The following is a 25,593-nucleotide window of genomic DNA, read 5'->3' on the forward strand; positions in this document are numbered from 1 at the left end:
TTTGTTCTGGCGTGTCAGGGAGATTATCGGTATTAAATGAGGACAATTCTGTCAGGAAGTATAGGAAGTGTTGAATTATTGTTATTGTTTTACTTTCACTGCCTCCCATTTTATCACACAATTAATAAGCCGTAATCTTGCTGTGCTGTGTGTTGTAAACTTCAGATTTTCCAGATGAAAAGCACTTCCCATCCTTTTATATTTTCCTGAATTAGCCTACTCACATGCATAATGATTCTATAATTGGAGATACGTTAGGCATTGCAAAACTAAAAAAAAATATATATTTTTTTAAATATTTAATTGTAATAATTCAGTGTTGGCAAACACAACTTACTTCCTTTTTTAATTTTAATGAAACAAAAAACAGCTGTCTACTTAGATTGTTTGTCAACTCTGTTACTGACAAATTAGCCAATGTATAGAAATAAAATTAAATCATAACAGGAAAAATCCTTCTTGTTTCTTTAGACAAACAGTCCTTACATTCCACCACTTGAAACTGAGATCATATTTCACCTATGCATACCTTTAAAAAATTTAATAAAATACCTATGTCTTCACAGAACCATCCACTTGTAGCGAATATTTTTCATCTTAAAATGTATACAACATCCAGTTAAAAAAAGAAATGTTGAAATATTACAAAGGTGAAAAAATAAATCAATGTTTATTAGAATTTTTTATAAACAGAGTTGACCTCATTACTCTATTGTGGTAACAGAGTTCGACGGTAACAGAATTTACCATTTTCTTTATTTTTTAGCCAAAAACTCCACTTGCTAGCATAAATGCTAAGAGCACATGGCACCACGGAAATCATGATTAAGAGACTTATAAATAACAAGTGTGATGAAGGGAAAAACTCTTGGTGTAAGAACTTCTTAGTTTAAAATACTTTCTTAGAAAGAGCACATAGACTTTTCAGTGCTTCACATCTTAACAGTGAGGCAGTGACATCATTTCCTGCATCTTAAATAGATGTGACGCAAAGTATGGTACAGTAACAGAGTTGATGCAAGATTTACGGACACAATTTTATAAGAAAAAAGTTATTTAAAATTGTTATTTTATTTTTTAATTTTTATAATTTTGTAAAATTTGGTAAATGACTCGTCAGGGCTAAAATATTACCAAAAGACAAGCATAATAAAATCTTTTGATTACTCCTTGATACATGTTGGACAAAATGCATTGGCTAATTTGGACAACTAGAAATCATGATTTTCAGCTATTTAAGACACTTTTTGTACAAATTACATAGTTTATTATTATGTATACTGTCTATGTGGACCGTTGAATGCTTGAATCTGATTGGCTGACGAAGGTTCTAAGGTGCGCAATAGAGGGGTGGAACTATGATGTCACTTTGTAGGCAAAACCCAGTAGCGAGTTAGCATTTTTAGCACTTCCGGGCTCCACTCTCACTAATGACTTGAGTGTTAAATTTTTTAAAAAAGACGGTTGCTAACAAGTTTCTAAATGGGACTAGAGACGCTGGCGGAGACATTAAACGTCATCATGCCGAACAGTTTATCAATTTACAGTATTTTAATTTAATGGATTAAATGCACTGGAATTTTATTGAATAGTTCGTGAAGACACTTTTTTATTTAAAATATTCATATTAAGGATTTATTGACTTTTAATGCACCTTATTTCGAACTGTTTTCTTTCAAATCAAAGCTAAATACACGTAGAAACAGCGCACCCTTGCGGCGCGGAGGACATAGAAGAGCCGTATTTATTTAACCCGTTTAATCCCAACATTCACAATGTTTTCTTTTATAAAGCTCTAAAAACCTTACTGACTGATGTTTTAATGCACTTCCTGCAAACATTAAAAAAAAAGCGTCTCAATTAAATGTGCAGTTTCACGTGATAAGTGCGAATGATCACATGACCAGAGCAGCTTATTTCCAAGATGATGGCTGCATCAAATCTCAGAAACTAAAGGCTAGTAAAGTGTCTTAACATAAATATATGACAAAGATTTTTGGTACACATGATCTTTAGGGTGTCTAGTATTAATATATGCATTCACACATATTACGTTTTGTTGAGTGTGGTCACAGAATGAGTAAACATGATGATGATGATCAAAATAGTGGGATAACAGTGAATTTAGGTATATACAATATAAATCCAGTTTCATGCAGTTGCTAGTGAAAATGACAATAACATGTTGCAATGACAAAATATTGCACTAAATGTTACAATAAATGATGTTGTAATACTCTAAGCATTAATGTAAAAATTTGTTTGGGAATAATTCGGGATATAACGGGTTAATAGTATGTTTTCTGCATTCAAGCTCATATATCAATGCTTGTTGAGTGCATTTCTATGTGACAAAAAAATATTATTATTACATTTGGTGCATTTGAATTCAGTAATAATATATCATGATTTGTTTATATAATGCTTGTTTTATTCATTTATTATCTCCAATTTAAGGCTCTATAACCCACCAAAACATTGTCGAATTAGTGTATATGGGAAATAAAGTTGCTTGAGTAAACACCTGCTTTATTCACAACAGATATATAATGCAGTTATGAATATTGACTACAGCTGAGCAGTCATTAATGTGGGTTTGGTGACATCTAATGGTCGGTAGCATATTATCATCAAAGCCTTCTGTATAATAACACTAATACAGCAGAACTAATAATAGTAGGATTAACTAGTAGGCCAATGCATTATATTTATTACATTTTGTGTAGTTAATAAGAAGTATTAACTATTACAAAAAATATTACAAAGAAACATGGCTTGATGCTTAACAGATCAGATTGATTGTTTTAATGAACATTAATGCTTTTTTATCTTTAATGCATTAATAGAGTAATGTTTTACTGAAAGATGCACATTAAAGGATTAGCGCATTGTTCATACAATTAATCAGAAGATCTTGTTTTGAAGTCTGCCTTTATTTTATAGATTTCGGTTTGTTCATTTAGTTGGATGAATGTATAATGAAATTCACATCATGTAATCTGTACTATTGTATCATTCCACTCACAAAAAAATAAAAGCATTAATATTCTGAATTCTTTAACTGCATTTGAGTCATTATTAGTTATTAGTGATTTTTCATTGTTATTTTTAAGTAGTTTATAGGTTTTTTATTTTAGTACAATGTTAACAAACAGTATTTTGAATTCGTTTTTATTTTTAAATTGTGCTTTTTCACTTTAAGATTTTTCTATTTTTATTAATTTATAAATAAATGTCTATAAGATTTAAAAAAATAGTTTTAGTTATTTTAGTAAATCAAGTTAAATTAAAACATTTTTATTAATATTTTGAATTCATTTATTTTTAATTTAATTTAAGTCAATGTTTTATTTTTATTTCAGTTGTAGGTAGTTTAGTACATACACTTTAAAATGCTTTTATTAATATTTGGAATTAGTTTTTTTTAAATTGTGCTTTTCCACTTTAAGATTTTTCTATTTTTCATTATTTTTAAATAAATGTCTTTAAGATTTTATATCAACTTGTTTTTAAGTTTTTTATTAAGTCTTTTATTAATATTTTGAATGAGTCTATTTTTTAATTGTGCCTTCCACTTACATTTTTTATTTTCATTTATTTTTAAAATTCTAATTTTATTTTTTATTTCAGTTGTAGGTAGTTTAGTACATACACTTTAAAATGTTTTTAATATTTTGAATTAGTTTTTATTTTAAAATTGTGCCTTTTCACTTTTTTTTATTCTTTTTAAAGAATGTCTATAAGATTCTCAATTTTAGTTTTAGTTATTTTAGTACATCAAGTTAAACTATAATAATACATAATACATTTGTATTAATATTTTGAATGAATTTATTTTTAATTTAATTTTTAAAATCAATTTTTTATTTTTATTTCAGTTGTAAGTATTTAAGTACATCCATTTTAAAATGTTTTTATTAATATTTGAATTTTTTTTTTTTTTTACAGTTTATAGTTTTAATTTTTCTTTTCATGGCTATAGTTTTTTGTTTTAGTACATAAAGCTAAATAAAAATTAGACTAGCTGGAATATATATAGTTGTAAAATTAGACAATGCATTCAAAGATTACTTTAAATTGTTTTACATATTCTAGGAAAAAAATCTAAATAAAAATGCTGATGTTAAGTTTTCGAGCTCGATATGATTTTGAACAAATTCATAATGTAAAAAGCAAATTTGAGTAAATCTCAACACAGATAGCTGATAAAGATGAATATTTTTATTTAACCCATGGGATTGAACTCATACAGTGCATTTCTTTACAACAATTATTCACTAAGTGACACATTTGAGCCACTATTACAGACCAAATAACTATACATCACATTTCTGGGTTCCTTTTTAATGCATTAACTCAAAAAAAAAAAGAAAAAAAAAAGAAAGTGTCCTTCGTCAGCACCACGGAGAAGAAAAATCAGTGTTTTAAACCTGATCGATTCTCCACTAATCGTCTTCTCGTCGTTAAGCCTCTAGCCGTTGTACAATTAAACAAGTTACAAATCAGTGAATCCATAAGAAAATAAAGCACATGGCACTGTTGAGAGGTTCACCATTCACAAAACACAATCTGTAGGAATCCTAGCACTTGTTTCTGAACATGTACTGCTGTTTAGAGTCATTTCAATCCAATGATTCACGGGTTTCAGTCTGAAATATTAATCATCATAACTGGTTTAGTTCGCTAAAATAGACGGAGCAATGCAACATGGCTAGTTTGACCAGAACTTACACAACAACGGAGCAGAAATGGGTTTTTCTCGTGCGACTAACACACAACCAGCCGGATGACACATGAATTTAGGAGTGATTTTGTTTATGTGTTACTGATATGTTGCAATTCGAGTTTGATTTTGGCAATTAGAATTTATCAAACGAGAGCGGAAACCAAAACTGTAAAAAGCGGAGGAAAAACAAAAACACTGTGATCAAATCAATGCAAACCGGCCGCTTTAATTCAGCAACTGCACGCGCCAATCCCCCGAAAACAAGAATAAACCAAACAAATGTACATTCAAGCTTCATATCAGGCGAGAAAACAGCTCCGTTTTGGTCTCGAACCCTCTCCGTAGTGCACAAAAATAATAGAGATAGAAAATAGAGTTCGTTTTTAAATACTGTAGCAGCGTGGTTTTAAATAGTGAGCCTCTCGATAGACATCTGAGATGAAGAAACGCCTCTGTGTGGGCCTTTTGAACCTAAGGATTCAGTCCTGGCCTCGAGTAGAGAATCATCTGAAGAGATAAAAACACCCTTTCATCGCAAACTGCATCGACCCCGTCGTTCCTCGAGTGGATCCGGACTCCAGAGGAGAGAGCGGCTCTGATTGGACGGCGGCGTGTGAGGCGCGCTGTGATTGGCCGTCTCAGCTGGAGGCGGTGGCGATGGGTTTCTCCAGCTGCTGCGAGCGCAGTTCTCGTGTGCGGGACTCAAGCAGCAGATCGTGGCAGGAGTTACACACCAGAACCGGGTCGTACAGCTGCTGGTCTGGGATCGGCAGCTTCAGGTGACAGCAGTCCTTACAGAACACGTTCCCACAGTTCCTACGAGAAATCAACATCACATCTTCAGACGGATTAACAAATGAACTGAAGCATCACATGCACGATAAAGAGTGTTAACTGAAACTATACGGCTAATCGTTTTCCATAATTGAAATAAAGCTAAAAAAAAAAGGAAAAACTTAAGTTACAAAATTACAAATGTTTCCTTTACGGAAATACATATTTAAATATTTTTTGAAAATAGATTTATTTTTTTTAAACCTAAATAAAAATGGTATTAAATTAAATTAATCATTATTTGTAGTATTAATAATTCTAAATTAGAAAAAAAAAAAAAAAAAGGAAAAACACAAAAGTTACAAAATTAGAAATGTTTCCTTTCCTGCAATAAAAATGTAAATATTTTTTTAAAAATAGGTTTAAATTTTCTTAAACCTAAATAAAAATGTTATTTAATTAAATTAATGATCATTTGTAGTATTTAGAATTCTAAATTAGGAAAAAAATGCAATAAAAATGTAAATGGTTTTAAAATTTTAAAACTTAAATAAAAATAAAAACTAATTTGTAGTATTAATAACTCTAAAATAGTAAAAAAAAATTAAAACAGGAAAAACATAAAAGTTACAAAATTAGAAATGTTTCCTTTCCTGAAATATACATTTAAATATTTTTAATTAGATTTTAAAATTGTAAAGCCCAAATCAAAATGAAATTCAAATAAAAGCTAATTTGTAGCATTAATAATTCAAAAATAGTAAAAAATAAAAAAGCAAAACTGCAAGTGTTACAACATTAGAAATGTTTCCTTTCCTGAAATAAAAATGTAAATATTTTTTAAATCATGTTTTAAAAAATTAAAAACCTAAATAAAAATTAAAGCAAATTTTATAATTCTAAAATAGCAAAAAATAACGTAAAAGTTCAAAAATTTGAAATGTTTCCTTTCCTGATATTCAAATGAAGCCAAATATAAATATTTTTAAAAAGTAGTCACAAAAGCAAAACAATTATTAAAACCTAAACTAAAATGCAAGCTGACATTGTAAAAATAAAAGCCAATTGAAAATATTAATGCCTTAGAAGTACAAGTAAAGGCTTAAATCAATAAGTCATTCTGTAAATCAACCAATCAATTGCATATTAATCTATAAATAAAATATTAATAGAATAAAAAAATAATCCATTACATCCGGTAACTAAAACAATAAATATTGCTACTTGTTTTCAATAACTGAATAAATCTACTGAAAAACTAAATACATCTTACAATATAAGAAAAATACAAATGTTGCATTGATTTAAGATGAAAAACTGAAACGACAAACTTAAACCAAAATAAAAATAAAGTTAAATAGGTATTAATCATAAATAAAAATCAATAATAAGCTGAAATTTTAATATTTTAGAAATATATAATACAAGTATTAGATGGAAAACTTAGCATTGGCAACAAACTGAAATAAATTGAAGTACTAAAAAAAAATGACAAAAGCACATAAGATGACCTGAATTTAAAATAAAATAAAAGCTTATTGGTAGTATTACTAATTCTAACATAGTACATATATAATATTAAAAACAACACCTATAAACCAAATATTTTATAAAATCATTCAACCAATCACATCAAACTATAAATCCAATATTTAATCAGAGAAACAAATGCGATTAATAGAGAATGTTTAAAATCAATCACAAACTTCAGGGAAATCATGGCTGAATTGCCACCGACAACTGCAGAATAAAAAAAACTGGACACGTGGATCATAAAAACACCGGTGACATCTTAATGATTTATAATGAATCAACTGTTGTGAAATTCATTATTATTATAAATCTCAAGAGTGAAAAATCTGGGAATTACTGAAAAAAATCAAGTGCTATTTAAGTGATTTCTACAGAGCTGACAGGAGTGTAAACAGGCCGCACCTGCAGTGATGACGTCTCTTGACGATCCAGAACTCAGAGTCGCAGCTGAAGCAGTGAGAGGCCATGTGATCCGGCACCCATCTGGTGACCTGTGCGTCCAGAAACAAGCTCGTTAAACTTTCTAAGCATCATCAGCTCTACTGAAGCGTCAGAGAGAGAGAGAGACTGACCTCTGTGTCCTTCCTCTCCACACGATCCCAGCTGCCCTCGCTGAAGCCATCCTCACTGTGATTGGACAGAGAGTCTTCCTCGTCACTGCCATCTGACTCACGCAGACACGTCTGGAGGGACAAGATCACATTCACAGTGACACACCTGTCAATCAAACACCGCACTCAAACACCAGTCACATCAAACACCAGTCACATCAAACACCAGTCACATCAAACACCAGTCACATCAAACACCAGTCACTCAAACACCAGTCACTCAAACACCAGTCACATCAAACACCAGTCACATCAAACACCAGTCACATCACTCAAACACCAGTCACATCACTCAAACACCAGTCACATCACTCAAACACCAGTCACATCACTCAAACACCTGTCACATCACTCAAACACCTGTCACTCAAACACCTGTCACTCAAACACCAGTCACATCACTCAAACACCTGTCACATCAAACACCAGTCACATCAAACACCAGTCACATCAAACACCAGTCACTCAAACACCAGTCACTCAAACACCAGTCACATCACTCAAACACCTATCACATCACTCAAACACCTGTCACATCACTCAAACACCTGTCACATCACTCAAACACCTGTCACTCAAACACCTGTCACTCAAACACCTGTCACTCAAACACCTGTCACTCAAACACCAGTCACATCAAACACCAGTCACATCATACACCAGTCACTCAAACACCAGTCACATCAAACACCTGTCACTCAAACACCAGTCACATCAAACACCAGTCACTCAAACACCAGTCACATCAAACACCAGTCACTCAAACACCAACACCAGTCACTCAAACACCAGTCACTCAAACACCAGTCACATCAAACACCAGTCACATCAAACTCAAACACCAGTCACATCAAACACCAGTCACTCAAACACCTGTCACTCAAACACCTGTCACTCAAACACCTGTCACTCAAACACCTGTCACTCAAACACCTGTCACATCAAACACCTGTCACTCAAGCACCAGTCACATCAAACACCAGTCACATCAAACACCAGTCACATCATACACCAGTCACTCAAACACCAGTCACTCAAACACCAGTCACTCAAACACCAGTCACTCAAACACCAGTCACTCAAACACCACCAACACCTGTCACTCAAACACCAACACCTGTCACTCAAACACCAACACCTGTCACATCACTCAAACACCTGTCACTCAAACACCTGTCACTCAAACACCCGTCACTCAAACACCCGTCACATCAAACACCAGTCACATCAAACACCAGTCACATCAAACACCAGTCACATCAAACACCAGTCACATCAAACACCAGTCACATCAAACACCAACACCTGTCACTCAAACACCTGTCACTCAAACACCTGTCACTCAAACACCAGTCACATCAAACACCAGTCACATCAAACACCAGTCACATCAAACACCAGTCACTCAAACACCCGTCACTCAAACACCCGTCACATCAAACACCAGTCACATCAAACACCAGTCACATCAAACACCAACACCTGTCACTCAAACACCTGTCACTCAAACACCTGTCACTCAAACACCAGTCACATCAAACACCAGTCACTCAAACACCAGTCACATCAAACACCCGTCACTCAAACACCTGTCACTCAAACAAGGCGTTTAAGACCTTGATGACTTGCACAAAAAACTGCACACTTGATTAAATAAATAAAAATGTTTTAGTAAAAAAAAAAGGAATTAAGATTTTAAAATATTTAGAAAATAACTCTTTCCAGAGCTGCATTTATGATATACAGCAGTATCAAAAATACTGTAATAACAGTTGTATTATTAAATATTAGTACAATTTAAAAGAACTGCTTTCTGTTTGAATAATGTAATTTATTCCTGATATAGAAAAGCTATTAATTACATTTTAAAATAAATTTAAAATGGAAACAAATCATAATAATATAAAACATTTTACTTGATTGTTGCTTACATCTTTGATTAGAAAGAAACTTTTTTTGAAACTAATTACACATTTGATTATTTATATTAATATTTTTTTTACAAATATGTAAAAAATTATATATATATATATATATTAATAAATAAATACACACACACACACACACACACACACACACACACACAGTATATATAAATATGCTTAACGAATCCTAAATCCAGTTGAATCCAATTTAAGGACCCACAGTGACCGTGAGGAATGTACTGTATGTTCAAGTAAAGGAACGTAAACTCACGATGTCGTCCTCGTAGTCGACGTCGGGTTCGGAGGGCGTCGTGCAGGACTGCTTGCTCTCCAGTTTGAGCTGCAGCTGTCGAACCTGCCGCCTCAACACCTCCACTTCCTGTTTGTAGCTGGCCTCGATCTGCCGCAGCCGCTGCTGCACCGCGTCCACCGCCACCGGCAGGCCGTCGTCGTCCAGGTGCACCGGAGAGCCGCTGGAGGACGGAGAGGAATGAGGCAGAAGAAGCTGCCGGAAGGACGGCCCCATCGCTAGCGAAGACGCGGCCGAGGAACAAAGCGCAGCGTAGCTGGAGTTCTTCACCGCGGAGAACCAACCGGACTGGATGGGGCTCCCAGGAGCGCGCAGGGGGTCTCGGCGACAGCACGGCCCGCCGTTAGCGCTCTCAGTGTGTGCGCGGAGGAGCTTGTTCGCCAACCGGCGGCTGTGATAGCTGCCATGTTGGATGACGCTGTCCCATTGGGAGCCTAGCAGAGATAGCTCCGCCAGCTGGCTTTGGGAAATCAAACGTCGCGCTGCTTTGGCGTAGTCACCAGGTGGCGTCCGTTCTCTCGTGGGAACCAGTTCGCAGTTTCGTAGCGGCGCATTAAAAGCAAGGTTTGATTCAACAGAGGTGGCTTCTTTCCTAGACGGAGGAATCACGCTTTGCTCTGTTAGCGTCTCTACTGACGCCTCCAATGGCGCGATCGCTTCAGAGTCAACAGATCTGCTAGAGTTTTCAAAGCTGTTACAAAGAGGAGTGGGATTTGTGTTTTCTGCAGTCCTGACTTCCTGCAGTAAACAAACTGGGTTTTGAGGCGGAGCTTGGTTTGTGACTGGAAGGGGCGGGGCTTGATCTACTGCTAAGGGGTGAGGCAAATACGGTGGAGGCTGAGTTGTCAAACAAGGCTCCGCCCTCAAACCATCCTCAACAGTTATTGAAGAGCTCTGTTCCTCACACGTGTGCTCCGCGCTGATCGATCCGGCGATCGGAGGGTCCTCGGGCGAAGCGTCGCTGTGGATAACTGTGGGTTGGTTGGGCTCCAGCGCCGGACGACCCTCCTGGCAGTGCTTGTTCAGGTTGGGGTCACTCGAGGTGCGGGTCAGCATCACGCCGCTCTCACACGCAGACACCAAGTTGTCCATGGACCGTGTTTTGGGGAGCCTGAGTGAAGTAAAACACAAGTGTTCAATGTGCTTCGGTTCACCACAAGAGGGCAGAGTCTAAACACAAAAATCTCAGTTCAGCACCTATACGTATATAATTATATGGGTTTATTAATGTATAATTTTTTTTTTCTAGAAATAAGGTTTATATTTAATATCAATAAGTTTGGCTTTACTTTCTTGTACAATACTATAAATACTTAGCTTTTTGTTTAATAAACATAATAGTTAAAAATATTTGACAAAAAAGGGTAAGTAGAGCAAATGTAATTTTTTAAAATTATTTAAAACAATACTTTTTGCATAAAAATACTTACACTTAAAAATATATTTTTTAAATTCAGAAATGAAATAAAAAATACTGAAATATTTGGCTTAAGAAAAAGAAAAAAAAATCGTCACCAGAGCAATTAAAGCAAAATTATTTACATATATGTATGTATGTGTGTGTGTATTTATTTATAATATATATATAAATTAAAATCATTTACATTGGGCAAGTAAAGCAAATAATGTTTTATTTAATAAAAAATATGATTTTTTTTTATTATAAAAAATTATGTAATGCTTTACGACAATCCTTTGATTTGTGTTTAATAAAAATACTGACACTTAAAATTTATCTTAAAACCAGAACACTGAAAACATATTGAGGGCAAGTTAAATCAACAGGAAAAAAGTCGTGCAATCTGAGATTCACTGGCCTCGAGTGAGCAGGAATCTGATTGTAGAGAAGGAAATACATCACAGTATTACTTTCAGGAAAGCTGTTTGGCATGTGGCCAAACTGAGATTTAGTGAAGCAATATGCGACAGCATTTCTAGCACCGTGATGTGATGTGAGCGGTCACCTGTCGAGGGAGCGCGAGCTGAACTCGTCTCCTCCGGCCGAAGGGCTCAGGTAGATCTCCATGGCATCTTCAGCAGCGGTGCACGGCGAGGACGAGGGCAGATACACAGCCGTCCACAGCTGCAGCGCTCGAGTGTGACAGACCGGCTGCAAGACCTGCACACAGCAGCACAACAACTCAACATCTGCACTAAACCACACAATAAACACACAGATAGCTTCTCAAATATCGTCAATTAAAATAAATAGTGATTCCCAGTCTAGACAAATGCACAGAAATAAACAAAACCTTCAAAAGCTATGGAAATGTCTCTAGTGCACATACATTGTTTTTGTTAATTGGTTACAATTGCTTATTATTCATCAAAATGTGCATGAATATTGTTGAAAGTAATTGTGTTTTATTATAGTTAACTTTTATTATAGTTAACTTCTACTAAAACCATTAAAAACATTTCTATTACTTGACATAAATGTATGCAATTTTAATTTTATTTAATCTAGCCGCCATGGCAAGATTTCAAATTTTAGTGATGTACTGTACATAAATACGTAAGAACTAAAATTGAAATAAAAAATGTATAGGCATAAAAAAAATAAAAATTATAAAAAAAATAAAAAAAATAAAATAAAAAATAAATAAAATAAAAAAAAATCGCTGAAATTTAGTGAAAATTAAAAGAGAAAACGTGGAGAACCTAATTAAAAATATGAATAAAAACTATAATGGCATCTATAAATAACACTGTATTTACTGGGCATTACTTAAAGCACAACAGCTTGAATGTGTCTTTTAAACAGGATTCTCCACAGTCACAGAAAACATTTCAATATATGTAAATTTTAAAATAGCAATTTCCAATCTGGAAACGACAGAGATATTAACTAAATCTTAAAAAGTTATAGAAATTTCTACAGTAAATATAAATTGTTTTTGTCCAGCTCTAATTGGCTAAAACTGTTTTTGGTAACACTTTAACACAGGGTCCAATTCTCACCATTAACTAGTTGCTTATTAGCATGCGTGTTATTAACATATTGGCTGTTTTTTAGCATGTGCATGAACATATTCTATATCCCTAATCCTTCACAAACTACTTACTAACTATTAATAAGCAGAAAATGACAAGTGTGCTGACCATATCATGGCATGGGATGTAGAGGAAGTTCTGGAAGTTCTTGTTTCCGTTTCGGAGGAGCGACCAGACGGAGCAGGTGCGTTTATACACGTTTCGGGCCTCGCGCTCTTTGGCGTTATTGCACAGGAAGGTGCCGTACAGACAGGAGTACGTGTGCTGAACCAGCTTCACCTGCGGGAACAACACAATAAACTCAGTTCATCACTGAGATCTACAGCAGACTGCATGAACTCGCTTCTGTCAATGATTGAGAAGGGAACGATCTTACACTGTTGCATAAAGTGACTGTAAAACTGTTACTGATATATAAAAGGATGTTTAAATGTCGAGAGCAAGTTATGGAAAAGTTGCATCTAAAAAAGAAAGTATATCTCAAATTTGATAGCCTTAGACATTCGTTTAGCAGCTGAAACAAAATATCAAACTCATGTAAAAAAAAAGATAAATTATTAAAGTAATGCAAAATTTATGTTTAACAAAAACATTAAAAGTTTTATAAAAAGCTTTTTTTTATATATATAAAAATACTGACACAAAAATATTTAGCTAAAAAAAAAAAGCATTATTAGAAATAAAAATATTTTATGCTTTATAAAAAATAAAAAAAATATTTTGTTTAAAAAAAATACTGATGCCTAGAAACCTTTTGGCAAAATAAAATAAATAAAATTACCACTAAAAGTAAATGAAAATGAGATTTCCATTTATTTTATTTCAAGTAATGAAAATATTGTATTGTTGGCTTAAAAAAACTGACACTTAAAAATATTTTGCTAAAAAGCATGCTTTAATATGTTATAAAAAAAAGATGTGATGCTTTATAAAAAACAAAAACAAAAAATATAAAAAAAGACTGCTTTTTGTTTAAAAAAATACTGATGCCTAGAAATCTTTTGGCAAAAATAAAATGTGAAATGTCTCCTGGGCAAGTAAAGCAAACAATACATTATTTCATGTTTTTTATGCTTAAAATAATAATAATAATAATAATAATAATTGAAAAACACAGATTTTTTTTCTATTATAATATATAGTATAAGTATATTATTAGGTTTATCTGTTTATTAAATTAAAGTTTTGGCCATTATCCTAATACAAAATAAATATATGAGGTCAATAACACAAACAAAAATAATTTTTTTCTCAATCACTACAAAAATTCATTTTAAAAAAAGACACCGTAGTTTCACATCTCAACACAAAAATATTTTTTTTTATCCAATTTTTATCCAATATTAATAAAACAAACAAACAGACTGAATATTGATTCAAAAATCAGCCACAATGCACAAGATATCATAACATAAAAGCAGCGTTTCCTTTTCACAAAATGGCACGAGGCACTGTATATGGACACACATGAATGAAAGCGAAGGTTTCTCACCAGAAAGGCCTCGTTGAACTCGAAGAGGCAGGGGAACTGCTTGAGGAGCTGATGAACACAGTCCAGCCACTGCAGGAACACAGGACACTGTTCACTCACATCCTCAACGCTCTCCTGGTGACCACAGCGGTCCGCAAACTTATGACCGTAGTCCAGCCACTCGGTCTCCACCAGCACCTGGAAACCCTGCAGACACATCACACATGAGACGGAGAAGATGCATCTGAACACACGTCACACATGAGACAGAGAAGATGCATCTGAAGACACGTCACACATGAGACGGAGAAGATGCATCTCCAGACACATCACACATGAGACAGAGAAGATGCATCTCCAGACACATCACACATGAGACGGAGAAGATGCATCTCCAGACACATCACACATGAGACGGAGAAGATGCATCTGAACACACATAATAATGAAATTTGCAAAGCTGCTTGGCATCCATCTGCATTGTGTGAACTGGAATATAAATCAATGCAACTTGACTTAAAATTAAGCATGCATTTAATATTAAATCTCTTTGCATGTCTAACATTTTACAATTGGCAGTTGCACATTTAATTCCATGCATTCCCTGTGAATCAAACCCATGAGAAAACTCAATCACAAGGTGGTTCCTCTTCTTCATGTTTACCTCTATGGTCCTGTAGAAGGGATCCAGGAGGATCTTTGCGAGGGCCACGATCTGCGGCGTCCGGTCCCATCCGTCTGAGCAGTGCACCAGCACCGGTCTTCCTTCACGCTCCACCGCGGAGCACACCAGAGACGCCGCCTTCAGCATAACGGACAGGTGCTGCAGCCAACGGGTGCTTTCCAGAGCCGAGAGCCAGCTGGAGAGAGAGCAGACTCGGTACAAACATCTGAACGCCGGGAGGAAGTGCAATAATAAAAAATAAATGCAGATGTTGTGTGTCCGCTGGAAAATCAGGAAATGCTTAACCATGAGCCTTTATATATAATGCATTCTAAAATTATTTTAATGCACATTTAATGCATTGCATGATCTCATTAATAATGCTAACCACAGTTTGTAATGCATGCATTAAAACACGTGACAAACGACCAGTTTTAGACGTAACAAGGAATGTGCAATTATAAAAATAAATAATGCATTATGCATAAAGGCCTCAAGTGAAGAGTTGCCTTCTGTGATGTATATGTATTGTGATGTTTGAATGCAAAATGCATATACAAAAAAACAATACATATGTATACATAAATATGTTTTTTTTACTTGTAATGTTTTTAAATGACCTTCATTTAGAAGCTTTTTTTTTCTTAAGCTAATATAGATATGATGTTAATTGTGAAAAAAAAAAACTGCAAGCTGTGTTTCAGATCAAGCAAAATTTGATTTGACAATGACGGTATGCATATTTAAATCGCATCCAAAATATAGATTTCAATATTTTGTATATTTATTATGTATTAATAAACACACATGCATGCATTTTGAAAATATTTATATTTTCTTATATTTTTCATTATATACAAGTATATTAAATATATAAATATAGCATATTATTCTTAAATATATGCATGCATGTGTTTGTTTTTTGACTTTTTCGAAATAAATTTTCAATGATGAAATATATATAGGGAGAAATAGTATTTTATTCAACTTAAAAACACAAAATGCAAAAAAAATAGGTGCATTTTAAATCAAGTTTTAGTTTATTAAATTAAACTTTTATTTTAATGAATTATATGCAGCAATAAACAACATGCAAACTAGAGCTGCAAGATTCTGGATAAAGTGAGGATGCATGAAGATGGACTTACTTGCCAGGATCTGGGATCTGACTGCAAACGGCTCTGAGAGACTGAAAGCTGTTTCTGATGGAGTGGATGTTGGCCATGCCCATGAACATCACCTCACATTTGGGATAGTACTCTACAAACACAACCCAGAGAGAAACCTGCCTTCAGCCAACAACCAAACCAACAATAATGTCCAACATCATCCAGAGCTCGACCACACACACCTTCACACTCGCAGCCTCCTCCTTTGGCACGATTGGCTACGGCGGCGGTGTAAGAGCGTGCATCCAGAATCAGTAACTTCTGTGCCACGCCGCTGCCGTCAGGAGCGGGACAAGCTGTCAGAGACGAGTCTGAGGAAAGAGAACCGATGTGATTAGAACAGAATACGAACGTCGAACATTAATGGGGGATTGGTGTCATCAAAATGAGCAAAAAACTTAATTTAAAAAAATGCATTGCATCAGTGTCTCATCAATGGATGCTCTGCAGTGAATGGGTGCCGTCAGAATAAGAGTCCAAACAGCTGATAAAACATCACAATAATCCACACCATATTTGTTTATAGCTGTTTTGGCTTGTAAACGGTGTTTGATCTGTGCAGATTTCTCTCCTGATTCAGACCAGAACACTTTTTCACTGGAGGAAGCATTTAGAATCGTTAAAAATGTCTTATATGATGGATTTGTTTCTTTTGTCTTTTCAAGATGGTGTGCTGTGGATTATTGTGATGTTTTTATCAGCTGTTTGGACTCTCGTTCTGACGGCACCCATTCACTGCAGAGCATCCATTGATGAGACACTGATGCAATGTTGCATTTCTCCAAATCTGATGAAGAAACAAACTCATCCTAATCTTGGACTACCTCGGAATTTAACAATTAGGACAACACAGATTCATTTAATGAGGCAATTATTTAAAAAACAATTGATGCAAAAGTAAAAAAATGCAAATATTGTGCCGTAATGCAAAATCAATGCATACTCTCAAAAATAGTATGCAATTCATATTTTAAGGCAATCAATCACTACACCATATGATGCACGCTTTAATCGTGATCTAATTATGATATGATGATGCACGAGGCGTCTACACAATCCCAGCCCTGCGGCACACTGCAGAAATCAGTATCAGATGAGATGAGTTATTAGTGCAGTTATAATTCTTCAGTCTGTCCTGCTGGAAAATCAATGCGGAGAAACTTCTGGCATCACGACCACGACAGCCAACTCACTTACAGCCATTAAGACTTTACCGAGACCGGCCAAACCTCGAATCAGCAAAAACAGACACGCATGCATTCAGTGGAACACGATTCATTAATAAGAGTGAGTGCATTGAGAAATGATTATTAGATCAGAACAGGACCTGTTCATAATTAACTGTGTTTAATGTAGAAGATAAGTGAGGTTTATTCATCCAAAACTCTACTGTTAGTAGATGCGGGTCAAGTCAAAAAACAGATTATATACAATAAATATATCAATAAGTAAAGGTTTAAATAAACGTGATCACTTTGATGCATTACAAATCACAATGCTCGCTTTTTGTCTTCATTAAAATGTATTTATGTATGATTATATATTATTTGTATATCATAATTATTTTTTTAGCTGTTTTTCCTTTTATCAGATTATTTTCTAAATGAAGGTAGATATTAATAAATCAGTTTTTAATAATAAAACTGTGTGAAATGGATTAATCTGAAATATTCACAGCTTAAATATACAGTTATATAATTATACATGTTGAGCTTCAGCTCCCAGAAATGCAAGACCTGACAATACAAACACTTTTAATGCAATGCATTTTTTCAATTAGTGAATTAGTACTTAATTAAAAACAAAAAATTTATTAAACCGCAAAATAACTATTATTTGCAATTTAATGAAATAACGTAATGCAATGCAATAGTTTTTTTTCAATTAGTGAATTATTTTATAATAATAATAAAATAAATAAAACAAAAATAATGAATTTAAAATAAAAAATAAAATTTCTTAAACCGTGAAAGAAGATTATGGTCAACTAAAAATAAAAAAATTATTCAGAAGAAAAAAAACCCCCAGATAATTATTGCTTTGACTAAAAAGCCACTAAATATTCCCTTTTAGAAAGGGCCTGGGTGACAACAGAACCAAAACAGGAAGTTGAAGTGAAAATGTCCCAGATTTATGGTCACAGTCAGTATTTTTATCATTATTCATCACATGACACTTAAATCACATTGTGGCTGTTTGGGAAATTGTGGATTAGCAAGAATCTCTGGATTGGCTGCTGAGAGACACTGGAGAAAACATCATTCACATTATAAACCAATCAGACGCTCTCTAAAGGAACAGCTCACCAAAAAATGATTGCACATGCTCAGGTCATCCAAGATGTAGATGTGTTTGTTTGCTCAGCAGAACAGTAAAGAAGATTTTTAGCTGAAACCGTGCACCTTTAATGCAAGTGGATGGCTACCGTCACTTTAAGAGTTCAAAAAGCATACAAGGCAACACAAAAATCAATATCCACGGCTTCGGAATACATTTACAACATTATTACCTGTGATCTGGCAAATCTGATTCTTTTCTGTGTCTTTTCTTCAATGCATTTCAAAGTAAAACGATATCAAGACCTTGGTGTGAGTTGGTCTTACCGAAGTCACTGTCGTACGAGTCCGGTCCGTCTCCTCTGGTCCTGCAAGCCCTCAGCCCGGCGTCCAGCTGACTGGCCTTCGCTATAGACGTCACCAGATACTCGTCCTCAGTGTTCCTCCAGCCCCACCAGCTGATCTCCGGCTGACTGCAGCGGGCGATGACCGCCCCGTTTCGCTGGTGCCTGACGGGACACACAGATCATCATCAGACACTGTCAGGTGTTCAGGAGGCCTGGAGGGAGACCAGCTGCTTCTCTCACCTGTACACCACCACAGGAATCCTCTTCCAGGACCTGAAGGAGGCCACGCTCTCCAGCTCCTTATCTGTGATCCAGACGGGCACCAGCAGCTTTTGTGGGTAACTCGAACACAACCTAAAACGACAAGAGATTAGACGCTGAAACTCAGACATCTGACTTTGTTTATTAATATTAATATTATTTAACATCACACCAGCAGCAAAGTGTTTTGTCATTGCAAAATATACTAGGAAGTAATATATAACGATATAACAACATATATCATAATTCCAATACAAATATTATATGCAGCAATATTCTAAAAACAAATATATTAATAAATACAGCAATATCATACGGTGCTTCAGGTTGATATTTGATTATAGATGTTTTTTTTAGACAGATTTTAAAATATGCCTTTATGATCAGATAAATAAAAATATTATAATATTATATTATATTAAAAAAGATTATAGATGTTTTTTTTAGACAGATTTTAAAATATGCCTTTATGATCAGATAAATAAAAATAAAAAAAATATTAATATGTATTTATTACCATATTAGCAGTAAATGCTACTCGCATGACAAAGTAGTAAAAATTTTATAAGTATAACATAAAACTAATACGAAAAATATATGCAATAATTTAACAATATTCTTACAAAAAAATAAAAAAAATAATATTATTATTATTATTATTTTATATATATATATATATATATATATATATATATATATATATATATAAATAAACACAACATGTAAGCAATATAAATTCATAAAACAATTAATTATAATTTAGTTTTAAAGCAAAAACAAATTTACTAGTAATTATTCCATTTTAAATAAACACTTATTTTTAATGAGAAACACTGATATCATGAGATTTTTTTTATAGTTCCTTTGATGTCTATTGTGAGATTTTTGTACTTTATAACTGTATATTTGCAGTTTATATTCACTAACACAAACCAATGAACCTAAAACGCATAACACTTTTCCCCTCAGATTTGTGATATAAATTCTTTTTTTCCTCGGAATTGTGACAAACTCGCAATTCTGACTTTTTTCCTCGGAACTGTGACAAACTCGAAATTCTACCGTTTTCTCGGAATTGTGACAAACTCGGAATTCTACTTTTTCCTCGGAACTGTGACAAACTCGCAATTCTACCATTTTCTCGGAATTGTGACAAACTTGCAATTCTGACTTTTTTCCTCAATTTTGATATAAACTCGCAATTAGTACTTTTTTTTCTGGAAAAGTTATCTGAGATAAAAAGTAGCAATTACTTTTTAAATGTTTTATTCAGTGGCAGAAACAGGCTTCCATAAGAATAAATCTTAAATCTTGATTTCTGGCTCTGGCTGGTCAGCAGTTTTCAGAATTTTAGTGAAATCAATTTAAGACAGATTCCATCGCGCCTCAAACTTACTTGTAGTTGTTATTGATATCAGACACTCTCCAGGCGTTCTGCATGTCGAATCCCATCCGCTTCACCTCCACCTCCAACCTGTGCCTCACGTGATCACCTGAGAGACACAAACACAGCAGCTTTTAATCAAGTAAAGGTCAGAATAAGGTCAGTAATATCTCCAGATGAACTCTTCCTGGACTGAAGCAGCTCAGCTTTACTTGATTCTCCATCAATCATGTTTTAGAGTCTCAGATCTGATCCTCAGTGTGTGTGTGTGTGTGTACCTGGTCTGCACAGGTGCAGGTGCTGGTCTTCATCGTCTGTGTTTCCTCCTAAACACCAGGCGTGATACGCCAGCGCGAACAGCTCCTCCAGACGGGCCGGATGTGCGATGGCTCTGTTCAAGCGCTTCAGCCACTCTTCGCACTGCTTGAACGTCGAGAAATGACACCTGACGCAGAAAACATTGACATGCGTGCATTTAACAGATGCCAAAAAAACAGATTCAGCAAAAGCACAATGAAAACTGAGACAATTATATTTTACACTAAGCTCTAACAGTTTAAGCATTAATGTTAACTAACAACAAGGCATCTTTTTTCATGTTGTTCACAGTGCATTAACTAATGTTAACAGAACCACTTTTGATGCGAGTTACATCTTAGTAAATGTAAAATATGCATTTGTATATTCCACAATGTTTCGCACAAGAAACATCAGGCATCAAAACAACAATGTTCATTAGAAAAGATTCAGGACGTCTGAAACCTGGTGCAGAAACCTTGAATGAATCTGATATTGTGCACAGATCATAATAGGATTAATCAGATCGATATTGATAATATGAGTCATAATATCCTCCAATAGCAACACGGTTACTGATACATTTTGAACCTCAAACTTGATACAAATGAAAAAATATATTATTATCTAAACGTAATTAAAACGTATTATAATTCATATGTAAAAAAAAAAAAGTATTAGAAGGTATTATTCATCTCAATTTCAGAGTTCTCAAGTGTTAAAATAAAAGTGTCTAATTTAAAAGCATTCAATTTATTTTCTTAAGTCTAAATATTATTTTTTAAGAGGATGCCATTTTTAATCAGAGAGTTTGAGACAATAAAAATGTGAAATTGTATTAAAAATGAATTAAAACCCAAAAAATTTTAAACGCAGACAAATTATATTGTACATAATGTACATTTTTAGTGTGTGTGTGTGTATATATAATGTAATATATTATATATATATATATATATATATATATATATATATATATATATATATATATATATATATATATATATATATATATATATATATATAATATTTACTGAGAAGATAAATGTTAAATAAAATACAAAAATAGGAATCATTATTTAAAAGTATTATACATAATCTATACTCACAATGTAATAATTCAATTTTAATATAAATATGCATTTTCATTAATACTAAAAATACAAATTCTCCGATATTATACTTTGGTTTAGTAAAAATAACTACAATATCACTTCACACGCTGAGCAGAAGTGTGTGTTTGTGTGTGTGTGTGTGTGTTTACCTCACTACTTTGGAGTCTTTGCAGATGATGTGCAGCTGAAACATATCTCTGCTCTCAACGGCCTCAATCAGCCTCAGAGGAACCTGTACACACACAATCAGCCAATCAGAGAGCAGCAGACCGCATCACATGACATGACTGCATCAACCATCAATCACGAGCATCAAACTAAAAAAAAACATGTAATAATGTAACAAAAGTATCTCCTGACCTGCAACAGTTTTATATATATATATATATATATATATATATATATATATATATATATATAAATACATGATATCATATAAAACATTTTACTATTGTCTGTTCTGTCAATGATATAATATATATCAAAATATACAATATAAACTAAATATATTTCTTAAGCTTAAGTCCTGTTAATACATTTATAAACTTTATATATGACAAACTATAATATAAAAATGGTTTAATTTGATAAAGTATAACATAATAAAACTATATAATATAATATTTTTTACACATCTATAAATGCATATCTATATATTTTTAAATATCAATTATTAACAGACTCAATAGTTAAAGTCTTAAAGTATTTTAATGCCGCCTGTCCTGTTAAATATATAATATATCAATTTTTACGATATAATATATGATATATGACCAGACTACATTCATGTGAGAAACAGAGAAACCAAACAGTAACGGGGGAAATTAAAGACATGAAAAGGAGGGATGAAGAGGTCAGAGGTCAGAGGTGAGGGTGCAGATTACTCACAGAGATCTCACTGTCCACACCAGGATACATCTACAACACCGACACAGGGATGAGGAAGAGGACGAGAGGAAGAGAGGGTGGAGAAAAAAAAAAAGAGGGAGATGAAAACATGACATAAATGGAAGGGTATGAAAAACGCACAGAGAGAGAGAGAAAGAGAGAGAGAGACAGAAAGACAGAGAGAGAGAGAGAGAGAGAGAGACAGACAGATCTTTGCTCAAGTTGAGCAAAAAGATCCAGGATTATTAATAAAGAGCCTTAAAATCTCAGGGTCACATGATGCTGTTATTCAAATGAGCTGACCATGTGCAGAGTGCAAGGGATTCTGGGTAGTGTCATTAAGATTCCAGTCTCGTGCCTGAAGGAACGTTAAATTTAGCATAATGCAGATTATAAAAACAAGAAAAAAACTGTGTGAACAGAATAAAGCTCATTAACGTTAAAATAACAAATACTGTCACAGAGTGGCATGGGTTAAAACTAGTGATATTTCACTATCATTTATACGCTAGTATCATATTTAAAACAGCTTTTAAGATTTTCAGTGTTTTATTTTATTTTGTCAAACAGTGACATGAACATGAGTGTCGTTTTGTTATTTATAAAATATTTATGAATATTTTAAAGTTCCTTTTGTTTTATTTTGTCATAGAGACAAGCTTTTCAACATCAGTGTTATTTTATTATTATTTAAACACTATTACCATATTTATTTATTTTTAAATTAGAAGTAATTTTTATATTTTCCGTCTTCATTTTTGTCTAAGCAACAGTAACGTTACCATTTTATTATTTCTACACTATTATAGTATTTAGTATTTTAAAGTAGGGTTTATTTTCTATTTTTAGTTTTTTTTTTTTTTTGTCAAAGCGAAAGGCATTCAACATTAATGTTATTTTATTTAAATTATTAAAGCTTTTATTTTTATATTTTCAGTTTTTTTATATATTATTTAAATTTTGCCATTTGCTAATTTTTATTAATTTATATTATTTCCGTTTAGTTTTGTTCTCAGTTTTAGTATAACTTAAGCTTATTTCAGTTCTTTTTTTCGAGTTTTTGTTTTGTTCATCTGTCATTGTTCATCTTATTTTTTTTTTAGATACAGTATCATTGTGATTCATATTTTTTATTTATTAAATGTTATAAATAAATGTTTATTTCAAATAACAACACTGTTACACACATAAGATCCCTTTAAACACGTCCCACTGCTGAGAAGTCGAAAATAAACAGCAGGTCAAAGTTTCACTCTTAAGAACTCTAATGATGCTTCCCCTTTAAGATCAGCACTCCAGACATGAAGAGAGGCGAGCTAGTAATAGTAGAGAGAGCAGACGGGGTCAGGCCAGTGTTTAAACACACGTATGTAGGAGATAAGAGGCTTTCCTCTGTTCACTGAAGGACATCAGTGACTCACGGATCATTCGACACCACTACAGTATACAACTATATATTTCAGCCATAACATCATATCTAGCATAAAAAAAGTTATAGTATATTCATCTATAAAAACATTAAATATGAGGCATGCATTTAGTTTTAAATAAGTTACTATATTTACATATTTACATATTTATTTAAATACTTCAAAATTGTTATTTTTTATTTAAAAACCTAACATGTTAATTCAACTATTATAAATATAAAATAATTATACATGTGTGTTTTTATATATACACACATGCACATTTACATGTTTAAAAAAATATTATATAATATTATAATTAAAGATTGAGATCTATATATAATATAGCATGCATGTACACAATGACATAAAAAGTATTAAAAAAATTATATATCTAAATATGATCTATATACATTTCAAGCAAAATATATAAAGCTATAATATAATATATATAGTATGCATGTATGTACACGATATAAAATGCTTCAAAATAATATATTTGGATATGAGCTATATCCATTTTAAGCAAAATATTATATAATTATGTAAAACATTTATAAAAAAATTGAGGTATATGCATAATGTAGTATGCATGTACACAATGATATAAAATGTTTAAAAAATGATGTATACATGTATATATGATGTAAATATATATACACACACATATAAAGATAGATATAGTTGGTAAAAATATATTCAAAATCATAAAGTATATATATACGGACATTTAAATATGATTGCATTCAGGCTGTGCTAACCAACAGCAGCAAACAGAATAGCAAAAATACGGCTGTTTCAAACGTTTTCCTGAACTCGTGCATTTTTTATTTAAATTGCACAAACCACACTTAAAAGGAATCTAAACTTCAGCAGGGCTAAAGGCACAACAGCGACGCCCGCAGCGGTTTACATGCTTGACGTCAGGGAGGCTGTGAGTGAAAAAGAGAAAAGAGGCTCGTGTTCAGACCTCCAGAGCTCTGAGGTCAGAGAAATCAAACCGAGGTCAGAGACGGCTCTTTTCTCTGGGATAAGAGGAGACGAGCCTCAATGACTGCAACAGCTGGAGGGCTGAACTCTCTCTCTTGTCTTTCTTGTGCTGCTCTGTGCTCTTACGTTGATGATGGAGTCTTTGAACTTGATGTGAAGTCTGTAGTTGGAGATGGCGATGATGGCATCGTCCGCACGGCCCAGGAACTCGACCCACTCGCCCTGCAGGACAGGAAACGGGACCTGGAGAGACCGGAGAACACAAAAACATGCCTTTGAAGTGTGACAAGAAATACACACTGAAACAAAAAGGTTAAATGAAAGTTTCACGACAAACCGTCAAAATAAAAGTCTGGTTTAACTTGAAGAAATTATGACAAATATATCACTACTGTATAATAAAATATAATTCTCAGCTAATAATAATAATAATATTATTTTTAAGTAGT

General features: G+C 33.4%; 1 protein-coding gene across 5 annotated transcripts in view; it reads right to left on the bottom strand.

Annotated features, from left to right (window-relative positions):
• Positions 1–4,201: 4,201 nt before the first annotated feature.
• Positions 4,202–25,593, bottom strand: part of LOC113070737 (myotubularin-related protein 4-like) — a 45,050-nt gene continuing 23,658 nt past the window's right edge. For 4 of the 5 annotated variants that reach the window (XM_026244185.1, XM_026244176.1, XM_026244193.1 and 1 more), the window contains 17 exons: positions 25,271–25,387; positions 22,746–22,775; positions 22,007–22,089; positions 20,724–20,890; positions 20,458–20,554; positions 19,041–19,154; positions 18,781–18,962; positions 16,360–16,488; positions 16,157–16,268; positions 15,009–15,204; positions 14,366–14,551; positions 12,982–13,152; positions 11,844–11,998; positions 9,841–10,990; positions 7,606–7,716; positions 7,436–7,524; positions 4,202–5,542 (listed from right to left, as the gene is read on the bottom strand). In XM_026244185.1, the coding sequence (XP_026099970.1) occupies positions 5,365–5,542; positions 7,436–7,524; positions 7,606–7,716; positions 9,841–10,990; positions 11,844–11,998; positions 12,982–13,152; positions 14,366–14,551; positions 15,009–15,204; positions 16,157–16,268; positions 16,360–16,488; positions 18,781–18,962; positions 19,041–19,154; positions 20,458–20,554; positions 20,724–20,890; positions 22,007–22,089; positions 22,746–22,775; positions 25,271–25,387 (3,267 nt within the window). In that variant the 3' untranslated portion in view covers positions 4,202–5,364. The remainder of the gene's footprint in view (positions 5,543–7,435; positions 7,525–7,605; positions 7,717–9,840; positions 10,991–11,843; positions 11,999–12,981; positions 13,153–14,365; positions 14,552–15,008; positions 15,205–16,156; positions 16,269–16,359; positions 16,489–18,780; positions 18,963–19,040; positions 19,155–20,457; positions 20,555–20,723; positions 20,891–22,006; positions 22,090–22,745; positions 22,776–25,270; positions 25,388–25,593) is intronic. The other variant, XM_026244167.1, reaches the window with a different exon arrangement.

This window comes from Carassius auratus, chromosome 5, assembly GCF_003368295.1.
Source record: "Carassius auratus strain Wakin chromosome 5, ASM336829v1, whole genome shotgun sequence".
NCBI lineage: Eukaryota > Metazoa > Chordata > Actinopteri > Cypriniformes > Cyprinidae > Carassius > Carassius auratus.